Source organism: Lathamus discolor, chromosome 6 (genome assembly GCF_037157495.1).
Source record: "Lathamus discolor isolate bLatDis1 chromosome 6, bLatDis1.hap1, whole genome shotgun sequence".
NCBI classification, from domain to species: domain Eukaryota; kingdom Metazoa; phylum Chordata; class Aves; order Psittaciformes; family Psittacidae; genus Lathamus; species Lathamus discolor.
The window spans coordinates 60,764,973-60,777,042 of record NC_088889.1 but is presented as its reverse complement, the minus strand read 5'-3'; the positions used below and the strand labels follow the sequence as shown (position 1 = coordinate 60,777,042).

The window sequence follows — 12,070 nt, the reverse complement described above, 5'->3', positions numbered from 1 at the left end:
GAAGTCCTAAATTCCATCTTTGGACATCAAGCAAGAACTCCAGGAAAAGCAAAAACAAGACTCAACATTCCCACTGCTAACAGCATTCTAAACAACACTATTATTCTCAGCTTGTTTTACTCCTACTAGTCAAATACTTACAAGACTGAACACCTTTTAAATATTTACAAGATTCTGGAAGCTCTACTTCCTAACCATTTGAAAGTCAGCAGGGTTGGCATTTATATTGTAACTGTTTTTAGTGACTGATGGTCTCTACATCTGTCAGAATTTCTATTGTTTTTTTATTAATAATAACTTTAAATTTCAAAAGAACCTAAAAGCTAGGAACTTGTACATTCAAAGCCTTCCTTTGATCTGGAAAGCTCACATCTCTTGAACATATCTTCATCTTCCACAACCTCCTAGCACAACCTCCTACCATCAGGAGGCTGTGGGAAGCCTCCAGCCTATGGCTGCTGTATGACTACTGAGTAGGATTGGAACAACAGAACCCAAGCACTTTGAGAAGTTTTCTCCTACAAACCCCTTACATGGCTTCCTTCTACTGATCCACTGCCAAGCCTCTTAAGAGAGCTTTTCCCCTCCTTGTACAACTGACCTGAACTACAGGACAGTGAATGAATACTCACTTGTGTTAATACACTGTCACCAGAGTGGAGATTTTTTTTTTTTTTTTACAGACTGAAGAAAAACACTTTTGAAAACATATGTAATGAGTTATGATCGTATGGCTTGGCAAATCTGAAACAAATTGAAGTGACATCTTATATTCCTTCTATATAGTTTCATTTAGCCTATTTAACAGAACTATGTCATTTTCACCACTGCAGAAGTCAGGCAGATACCAGTGTAAATATTATAAACTGAATGGAATGTCAAGATGATACAATTTGATCTGATATGTTGGTTTGTATCATCTACAGGAATAACCTGTAATTAACAACTCCATCTCCCATTCCATTTTCAGTTTATAAGAGCAACAACAATCTTTATGCAAGCCACTTTCTAGAGTTTAATGACTGACTGGGATTCCAAACCAAGATGTATGTTGAACAGCATTGTTGAGCCAGTCATTAACCTCTTTGAAACGCATCCATTGGATTGTTATTGCTTGTAGTTAGTAAATCTAGACAGTGCCCATGACATGTCTTCTTCACATGTCTCCGCCACCTTGCCAGCAAGATATTTTTAGGCCTGTCCTTCTTACCATGGTTTATGACCTGTCAATCTGAGCAAAAGATCGTGCAAAAATGCAGGCATTGTATGGCTGACTGCAATCCAATATTGATACAAGAGGGGGTTGGATTGAAAAGTTAAATTAGGGTGCCTTACTGCACTTTCTAATGGATTTATCTGGAAACTCAACATAACGTGGTGTCCTGTGGGAAAAAACAAGGATCAACATATTTTGACTATTTATTATTCAAAAATAAACATCACTTTCTAGATCCTGTAATTTAGTCTACCTTAACTATTCAAACCCCCAAACTATCCAACAAAGAGATCCTCATTTTTCCTAGGAAATTCAGTCACTTTGAATTCAAGGACCTGTTCTCAGGAGAAAAAAGGCCAAGTTTTAAGTCACAAAGCATTCAGGGGAAGAAAAAAAAAATCTAAAAATCATCAATATACATCATAGTGTAAGCATAGCTTTGTTTAAAAGTCAGAGGAACAGACAAGACAGATCTAGTCACCATTACCTTGGGCTTCTTCCAGTAATCCTGAGGTAGATATCATACAGGAATGCTGGGGCCTTATGGCTTACAGCAATCCAGTAATGATATAAAAGGTGATTGGAAGTTAGATTTACATTGGGCCGTCTGAAGGCCTGTTCGAGAGGATTCCTCTTGAAAGTAGAAATTACATGGTATTCTGAGAAAAAAAAGTTGCGTAACAGCTTTGATAATAACCATGTAAAATGTAATGGTTTTCAAAGTACATTTCAGTGTACAATATTTACATCAGTACAACATGTAAATAGCCACCCTAACTTCTCAAAGATTCTCAGAAACGAAAAAGTCATAAGCCTAACTTGAAAGACTGTTGTACTGGTTCCTATTATAATCAAGAGGTCTTTTATGTCTTCATCTTCAGTATAATGTTTTCTTGTAGCTTCTCTCTTTGTTCCTCTTCCCTACCTTAGAGGCTGTTTTCAAAAACTGACAGCAATTTAAAACAACGTATCCATATTTAACCATTAAGAAAAAGGCAATCAGGATGGGACTCCATGTGAAACTCCTGCCAACACCTGAAAATTCCTCACAACAGATATGCAGGATCAGTATCTGAAGAAGCCCTGTTGAAATCCACCACTTATAACATCAAGCTGTTGTTTACAGACTGTTTAAACACCCAGCTCAAATTGGGATATAAATTAAGTCAGCAATTTTCCAAGTTTGGCTGAAGCAAGAACATTTATAAATAAATACATATAAAAAAATGGGTAAAAGCAAGTAAAAGCATGAACAAAACAGTAGAGAGAAGTAAAACAGACTTAAGTACTAAAGAAAAAAAATGATCTGAAGAATTCTATTTCTAAAAAAACTGAAAGCAAACAAACAGCTTTACCATGCCAGCCAGCTTGTATTGCTATTTATAACGAAAACTATTTCAAAGCTTTTGGCATCTGGGTTACATTCTAGTCAGCATATCCAAGAGTTGAAAATAGGTGGCCATTCTTTCTTAAAGATTACTTTTCCATGTACATGAACAGTTGAAGTCTCATGTAACTATCTGAATATTAAATCAACTTAAGAAAAAAACCAACTCTACACAAGTGCAAAGCTATTCTTCCCATACCTCTCAATTTATGCAGACATACGTAACGCGATTGTGGGCTGTTTATCCACATGCATTTGTTAAGGTTGACATTAAACCCAACATCACTATCATTCTTCTGTGCAATGTTTTACTCTGCTCACTACCCACAATCTGCAGATTATGTCATGGCACCAAACAAAAATGAGTGATCCCATACTTTAAATTATAATGGAATTTAAAAAAATAAAACCAAAAAACAAAAACCAACCAAACAACCAAAACCACCAAACAAAACAACCACATACATAACCAAGAACAAAATAAAACAGTGATAATGCTGCAAGGAGAGAGAATTAACAGTGGAAGATAATGAAAAAGCACAATACACTACAAAATTGAGAGGTATGCCTGTTATACTGATTTCAATAATAAAAATGCAATACCACCTACTAGCCTATGCTTGTATTATTCAACATTTATTAAGGCTTATGAGAAAAGAAACATAGCATACCAACTTCACCCCAGTGGAAAGGATTGGTGCCACCTGTTGTACAGTTATATACCATGACATTTCTTGGTCTGGAGGGAAAGACAAAAGTGAAGTTAGAAGACAACCTACCTTTTGAAAAAAAGAGGCAAGATATAACTTATCCCTTATAAAAGTTATCCTTTCCCTCAACAGCATCATTTACATAAAGCAGAAAGCTCCTGTCACAGTGGGTTTTTTGCTTCCTATATCATCTTCCAGTATTTTTCTCTTTTAACTTTTGTATTTCTTTTCTTTCGGAGAATCATCACCTACTTTACTGTAAATTGTATTGAGTACAAGACCCAGGAAGGAATTTGCAGGCATAGCTTGTACAACAGTATCAGTAGGTGATGTAGTCTTCTTTGCCATAAGGAAGGTACACTTTGAGGGACTAATAGTGTTAGAAACTTAAATTTCTTTGTCCTGAGGGAACAGTAGAACACTAATTATATGTTCAAAGACTGATTTATTAACACACACACAATATAATTTCAAAATACTTCATACTCTTCATTTATACCTATACAGGTGTGTATATAGTTATACCTATTAACTCCAGAATACCAGGCTGCGGCCAGTGTCATATTAACAGCAACATCTACTGGAACAAGATCCGCCAGTGCATTGTTGGAAGCTCTCATTGTTCGAAGAATTCCTTTTCCTGCCTTAAAAGAAAACCAGCAACAACAAAAATAAAAGAGACAGAAGATCCACCAGTAAGTCATATGAAGCTTTCTTGCCTTTCAGAAGGAAGAAAAAATTTAAGTACATTCAGTACTTACAGCAATGATGACCCCACTAGGTCCATTGAAGCTATCAATCCATCCCTATTACAAACAGCAGGGAGGGAAAGGTTTTGGTTAGAGGTTACTTAAGTCAGCAGTTTCAAGTGAAAACCTAAAGTTTCTACAAGCTTAACGGGTGGAAAGAAAAGAGAACACAGAGGAGAAAGATACCAAGTTTCATATCTCTAAATTAAGTTGTTCCATGGCAATATTTGGTGATATAATAAATTGTTATGACTCTTTTTTTAAGATCCACCTGTAGATTCACAGGTCCTTTGAAGAAAAAGGCTAGCTTATTTTCCAGTGAGCAAACTGTAGGGCATTGTCTGTATAAATATGTTTATGTTGAAAGTATTCAAGCTTACAAGTTTTTTAGACAAGCTTCTAGCAACTCCTACAAAACAAATATGCAGTTTTGCTATCTTTCATTAGTTTTTTCATTTTTCAAACAGGAAACATTCTTCTTCAACTTTAACGACAGCATTTAGACACTATATACTTACTGTACTACTCAAAAAGTATGAAAGGCAATTATTTAGAGACATTGAGAGATATTCAGTCTTGAAGTGGAGAAGCGACTCCAACACAGACTTTCCTTATAGAAGGAAGTGTATATGCTATCAGTATAGCATACAGTACATAGAACTTATGCCACATAACTTAGGCCTACACAGTTTGTCAAAATGTGAAACCAAAGCATCTTTGCATCCTGCAGTCCCCAGTTTTCTTAATCACCCTTTGCAGGTACTGATATACCAAAGCATCTTGAAGAGAAAAATAGATGAAGACACACAGAATCATCAACAAAAAAAGCTGACAATTCAGTTCACAGGTAGAATAATATCTCACACTGTGACAGGCGTTCTATGACTAGAAGTAACTTACAGTATTCTTATGTAAGAAACTTGAGGGTATTTGACAGCTTTTGTACAGCTGTTATCCAGAAGCAAACTGACACAACTTCATAGCCTAAAATACTTTCCATTACAATGCTCACTGGATAGTTAGTATGTACTACAGTTTGTAAGCAAGATGGCCAAGTGAAAATGACTTACAGGAAAAGGCTCCTTCCAGCTAGCACCAACAATAGATGGCCTTACAATGGCTGTGTTTAATTTTGCACCTTCTTGTTGTACTACATATTCAGCCAAGGCTTTTGTATATATGTAAGTATTGGGTCTGTCACCTATCAGTTTTGGAGTAATATCATTCACCAGGCCATCATCCATCCACCTAAAGAAACAAAATAAGAGGCAAGTATAAATTACTGCATGCTGCTTCAGTCGAGGGCACATGTAATTGTTAGTTACCATGAATTTCTTTCTACTTTAAAGAAAAAGTGATACAGACTGAAATTAAAACAAGTTTCACAGTAAAAGAGAAAAGAATTGCATGTTTGGTGTCCACTAAGAGTGGTATACTACTATTTGCTTCTTTGATAACTTGGACAAATTACTTTAATTAATTACTTGGGCAGAATAATTAATTTATTACACACTAACTATAGAGCAAGTTCTATATTCTTTTACAATAATCCTAATTCTATGAACTAAGTTATCAAACAAGAAGTGTGGACACAGAAAGTTAGTCTTTGGAACACAGGCACACTGCTTCTCAGTTATCATTACATGATTTAGAGAGTGACGCCACCACAAAGCAGTCATCTCAGCTGCATTACAAACATCACCTGTACCTTTATGGTGTTAAGCTATCACACACCATCTCTGAAGCAAGTTGATCTTGTTACTCCCCTTAATTTAGCAAAGTTTTGCAAATTCAGCTTGCATCCCAATTCATTCAGCATTTTGTACTTAAAAATGCAACAACCTTCAGTCATAGCACACAAGCACAGAGATGTGCCTCTAACTGTAGTTACTTTGGTGTTCTCCACTTCAAAATAGGCTTGGATTTTATTTGCCTCAATCACCCAACATCTTAATTACATAAATGGAATTTAGCTGACTTTGTTATTCACCAGTGTTCTCTTACAAAGATGACATGCAGACTCCCTCATGATATGAACTGGGCTAGGAAGAGGTGTAGAAAAACCCAGAAAGGGACACAACAGATCCATTTCTATGCGTTTCAGTCAGCTGTTGGCTAGAGATCACTCTCATGTAAGTTTACAAAAGCCTCCCCTCATTGCCATGGGTTCTAAAATAGAGACAGCTGTCCCAACCCAAACCAGCCAGTTTCAGTTACCCTGCTTGTGAAGAGAAAAAAAAAGTTCTCATTCGGAAGTGTATTTAAAGTCAACATCATAAAAGAAAAAACTAGAAGGTTGGTTCAATGCGCGTTCTAAGTAGTAGCTCATTCGCTTTTAATGTTAGTGCTTTCCATCTATAATAGCAAGATAAAAGATACTTTACTTTTTTATTAGTTCCTTTTAATTTCACACTTCTCTTACACAGAATGGATAATAGAACCTTAAACCATCTCCTTCCCAGAAAACTGAAGTGTCAGCCATGCTGTCAGACTTACAGGTCAGTGTAAGCTGATTTAATCTTTCAGGTTCCTAAGCACCTTTTAGTACTTCATTACTAGGAAACAAGTTGTTACAGCTTACTGCAATAGCTTCATAACACATAACACATACTCAAGAGAATCCATCAGTTTCCTGGGATCAACAGGAGGTGGATAAACTACTTCCTCAATCTGTTTTCGATTGCAATATGCATAGGCAGTTGAAACGTGTATGAACACCTCCAGCGTCTTCATTCGCTGTGCCAAGAAGAGGAGCTCTTGTGTGGCAGTCACATTTAACTTAACAGCATCTCTGTTGATTAAACAGAAACTTGATTAGCAGACAGCAAGACATAAGCCACAAAAGCTCAGCTACTCAACTCACTCCTAAATGCCTCAGTGATGGGCAAATAAAATATTCTTAAATACACCCTCCCCAAAAAAGCAGCATGGACAGCATCCTAACTTTCTTAAAACAACATGCTACACAGCCTCACCTAGAGCATCTCTCAATATTCAGTATTACTTTAAGTTTTATTCTGGTTTTCTTCACACTCCAATACCAGATTGGGACAGTCAGCATACCTTTGATTCTCCTCAAGCTAAATCCTAATCCTAAATGGGAATAATGCAATGAAACACCTAGCTGCCATAAAATGCACTTCAACTTCCTAGTTCAAGAAAAGAACCACCACACTTTAACCCTCCAACTTCACAGCTTCTTATTAAAATAGTATACTTAAGGACACTGTAGAAGAATAGGCATTTCCCTACAATCCCCACCAGAATACAGCTTACTGATTAACTGCCATGATTATTTTATACAATTCAGATATCCTTTCCAGCATATAAAACTTACTTTGGGAGCTAGTTGTCTTGTATACACTGTATTAATCAACTAAGCTTTGAGAATACAGCCAAATAAAGCTTTATTAAAGTCTCTACAATGAAATGTTACATTAAAAAGAAAAACAGAACAACCCACGAAAGCACTCTTGATTCCCCCAAATAAGCATTAAGTCCAATTTATTACACTATTACTGAAGCACTGGGGTGACAGGAGAAGGGGGCCACTACTCCAAAGCAGTTAGTATAAATGGAAAATATTACTTCTAAATGAAATGGGGAGGACAGGTGTTTTGAGGTTTTTTGGTAGTTGTTTTTTGTTTTTAACCCTCTTTTGTCTGTTTGGGGCTTTTTAGATAAAGGTATTGCTCTCAGTCTTCACTGCCTCTTTCAAGAAGTCAAAGGAAGGCATGCATAATCACTATGCACCACTTCAGGATAAAGAATTATACAGCAATTACAAATAGGGAAAAGTTCCAAAATAAGTCTAAGTATTATGCTTTCTTTACTTTATTCCTACCACTGTCCCCAAGCCAAGCATTTTGTTCCCATTAAGTATCTGATGAAGGTTGCTCTAGGCAGTCTTCAGAGTTGTAAGGTTCCTCCAATCATTCCAGCACATCGGTTAGGGAACCGATAAGGCCAGAACACCTAAGAAACACTTATATTTTCCATTTCGCTAAACATACTGGGCCCATCAAGAAAGTAGAAACTGACAAAGGCTTTTTTGTACCAAGACCCCATTCCACCAGTCTTTCAAATTGTTTTTAAGTCCATCTGGACTTCTGTCAGCTTTGCTGTTCCTAAACATTTCAAGACTATAAACCAGTGATAAACAGTCTACCTTAAGACCTTAAGAAGTTTCAGCATACGGTATGGTATTTTGAGAGGGGTAATACCAGCCTTCATAACAACTCAAGTTGACAAATGTTTTATCTCAAAGTTGCTCTACTCACCCCCCAAAATGGAGCTATTCCTCACAAAAGTGACTTACCCAAGTTGGATATTTATTTCAGTATTTCAACACTGAATCAAACATTTTTTTGAGAAAAAAAAAAGAAGGCAAATACCATCTTTTCTGGCTTCTAGTACTCCTTTCTCCAGGATCTCCATACTAGATCTTTTGTACAAAAATTAAAGCTTTCAACATTTTAGTTTTCATTTTTCTCCATGCGCATCTTCATCTCCCTACTCCCTCCCATGCAAACCTCCACTCCTCTTAATGAAGGACTTTCTAAAGACATGGAGAAGGTTGAGCAGTCTTTATTCTCCTGTTTGCTTACCAGGCAGAGAGCAAATGCAGTAACTTCAACGTACAGTTTTGCCCTAAAGTCATCTTCTGAAATGCGCATTCCCCTTCTGATAAGGTAATCTAAAGGAATACTTTGTGTTCCCTTTCACACATTACGAAAAAAGCTCTAATATTACCAGTTTGCACAGCACTTAGAGCTCCAGCTTGTTTGCATCCTTTCTACCCATCCTAGACATCAGAGCAACACATGATGTTAAGAAAACTCAGAATAGCAACGTGTTCCTTAGCCCCTTCAACAGCTTCCCTTCAAAAAGACTGAAGTTCAGGCAACAGAATTTAGTTTAAAAAAAAAAAAAAAACAACAAAAAAACAAACCATGAAATAAACCACACACACCAAACCAACCCAACCACACAAAACCTAGAGGGGCTGTAGAAACTAAATAAAATACTCTTGTAGTTTTGCTAAGTCCTAATAATGGATTTGGCTTTTTCCCTACAGCTTTAAAAAGCTAAGAACTTTTCCATGTTGAATAGAGTAATTCTAACCTCTGGCAAAGCAGGCTTTATAATATGCCTCAACCTTCCTAAGGGTAAAAACTGAAAACCCAACAGCTTAAGGTAAGTTTTGGGGAAAAGATTACATTAAGGGGCATCACGGAATTGACCAAACACACAAACAACAGGGGACATGAAGTAGCCTGACAGGCTGAACATTTGCAAGATTATGCAGATACCCGATTTACCCCCACTCCCTTTGATCACAATTGGTTTACCAGAGCAGAGGCTGCAGAATTTTAGACTCACCTTAGTGTTTCATTGAATCTGACTGTAGCAGCACAATGGAATACAATATTAATGCATTCTATAAGTTCTTCCTTGATTGGTTCGCTAAGGTCCAGTTCAGGCTGTGTAAGATCACTCTCGACTACAATTATTTTTGCTCTGAAGTCCGGTTGCTCATCTCTCAACCTGTCGAACAGCTGTGAAACAAAACGAGTAAAAAATTCAAACTAACAGCAAGTGAAGAGATACACATTTTATTTGAGTGGGAAACACTGTCTGCCTACACAGAATTATACCATCGTATTTCTCAAGATGATCAGCAAATTAGAAAAGTGCATTAGGAACACTACTACATGTTACCAACTTCTATAAACATGATCAGTGATGAAGTTGTGCTTCCAACCCAAACTACTCTGTGATTCTACCTCAACTTCCAGTCCACACTGTCTCTTGCACTTGATAACATATTCTCTTAGCAAGTTTTAACTCGGATGTTTTACTTCTCAGTTCTGCGTTACAGCTGAACACAGAAGCATAGAATCAGAGACTAGTTAGGGTTGGAAAGGACCTTAATATCATCTAGTTCCAACCTCCCTGCCATGGACAGGGACACCTCACACTAAACCATCTCACCCAAAGCTCTGTCCAACCTGGCCTTGAACACTGCCATGGATGGAGCATTCACAACTTCCCTGTGCAACCCATTCCAGTGCCTCACCACCCTCACAGTAAAGAACTTCTTCCTTTTAGCTAATCTAAACTTCCCCTGTTTAAGTTTTAACCCGTTACCCCTTCTCATATCACTACAATCCCTCATGAAGCGTCCCTCCCCAGCATCCTTACAGGCCCCCTTCAGATACTGGAAGGCTGCTATGAGGTCCCCACGCAGCCTTCTCTTCTCCAGGCTGAACAGCCCCAACTTTCTCAGCCTGTCTTCATACAGGAGATGCTTCAGTCCCCTGATCATCCTCGTGGCCCTCCTCTGGACTTCTTCCAACAGTTCCATGTCCTTTTTATGTTGAGGACACCAGAACTGCACACAATACTCCAGGTGAGGTCTCAGAGTACAGGGGCAGGATCACCTCCTTTGACCTGCTGGTCACGCTCCTTTTGATGCAGCCCAGGATACGGTTGGCTTTCTGGGCTGCGAGAGCACACTGAAGCCGGCTCACGTTCATTTTCTCATCGACCAACACCCCAAATCCTTCTCCGCAGGGCTGCTCTGAATCTCTTCTTGCCCAACCTGTAGCTGTGCCTGGGATTGCTCCAACCCAGGTGTAGGACCTTGCACTTGGCATGGTTAAACTTCATAAGGTTGGCATCAGCCCACCTCACAAGCGTGTCAAGGTCACTCTGGAAGCATTCCTTCCCTCCAGCGTGTCAACTGAACCCCACAGCTTGGGGTCATCAGCAAACTTGCTGAGGGTGCACTCAATCCCACTGCCCATGTCAGCAACAAAGATGTTGAACAAGACCGGTCCCAACACTGATCTCTAAGGGACACCACTTGTTACTGGTCTCCAGCTGGACATTGAGCCATTGATCACAACTCTTTGTGTGCAGCCATCCAGCCAGTTCTTTATCAACAGAGAGGTCCATCCATCAAACTGATATCTCTCCAATTTAGAGACAAGGATGTCATGTGGAACAGTGTCAAACGCTCTGCACAAGTCCAGGTAGATGACATCAGCTGCTTTACTCCTGTCCATCAGTTCTGCAGCCCCATCATAGAAGGCCACCAAATTGGTCAGGCAGGATTTCCCCTTAGTGAAGCCATGCTGGCTGTCACCAAGCACCTTGTTGTTTTTCATGTGCCTTAGCATGCCTTCCAGGAGAATGTGCTCCAAGATTTTGCCAGGCACAGAGGTGAGACTGACTGGTCTGTAGTTCCCTAGATCCTCCATTTTCCCCTTCTTGAAAATGGGGCTTATATTTCCCTTTTTCCAGTCATCGGGAACTTCACCTGACTGCCATGATTTTTCAAATATGATGGCCAGTGGCTTAGCAACTTCATTCGCCAGCTCCTTCAGAACCTGCAGATGGATTTCATCAGATTCCATGGACCTTTGCACATTCAGGTTCTTAAGATGGCCATGAACCAGATCCTCTCCTACAGTGGGCCCAAGGTCTTCATTCTCACAGTTCCTGCATCTGCCTTCCAAGACTTGGGTGGCGTGGTCACAGCCTTTGCCGGTGAAGGCTGAGACAAGGAAGTCATTAAGAACCTCAGCCTTCTCCAAATCCAGGGTAGCCAGTTCTCCTGATAGCTTCCGGAGGGAGACTACATTGTCCCTAGTCTGTCTTTTATTTGCAGTGTAACTATAGAATCCCTTCCTTTTATCTTTTACATCCCTAGCCAAGTTTAATTCTAACCAGGCCTTAGCTTTCCTAAGCTGGTGCCTAGCTTCCCGGACAATATCCCTGTATTCTTCCCAGACTGCCTGCCCTTGCTTCCACCTTTTATACCCCTCTTCTCCCCCCCCTGCCCTGAACTTTCCTCAGCAGCTCCTTATCCATCCAAGGATGTCTCCTGGCCCTCCTGCTGCACTTCCTTCTAGTTGGGACACAACGCTCCTGAGCTTGTAGCAGGTGATCCTTGAATACCAACCAACAGTCATGGGCCCCTCTGCCCTCTAGGGCTATTTCC

The 12,070-nt window shown here is 39.1% G+C and overlaps 1 protein-coding gene across 1 annotated transcript in view; it reads right to left on the bottom strand.

Moving 5' to 3' along the window:
* FAR1 (fatty acyl-CoA reductase 1) overlaps window positions 1-12,070 on the bottom strand; it is a 35,033-nt gene that overhangs the window by 10,683 nt on the left and 12,280 nt on the right. Inside the window, exons 3-9 of the mRNA XM_065683100.1 lie at window positions 9,445-9,620; window positions 6,674-6,853; window positions 5,133-5,310; window positions 4,075-4,119; window positions 3,839-3,957; window positions 3,275-3,342; window positions 1,704-1,875 (exon numbers count right to left, since the gene is read on the bottom strand). Of these exons, the coding sequence (XP_065539172.1) occupies window positions 1,704-1,875; window positions 3,275-3,342; window positions 3,839-3,957; window positions 4,075-4,119; window positions 5,133-5,310; window positions 6,674-6,853; window positions 9,445-9,620 (938 nt within the window). The remainder of the gene's footprint in view (window positions 1-1,703; window positions 1,876-3,274; window positions 3,343-3,838; window positions 3,958-4,074; window positions 4,120-5,132; window positions 5,311-6,673; window positions 6,854-9,444; window positions 9,621-12,070) is intronic.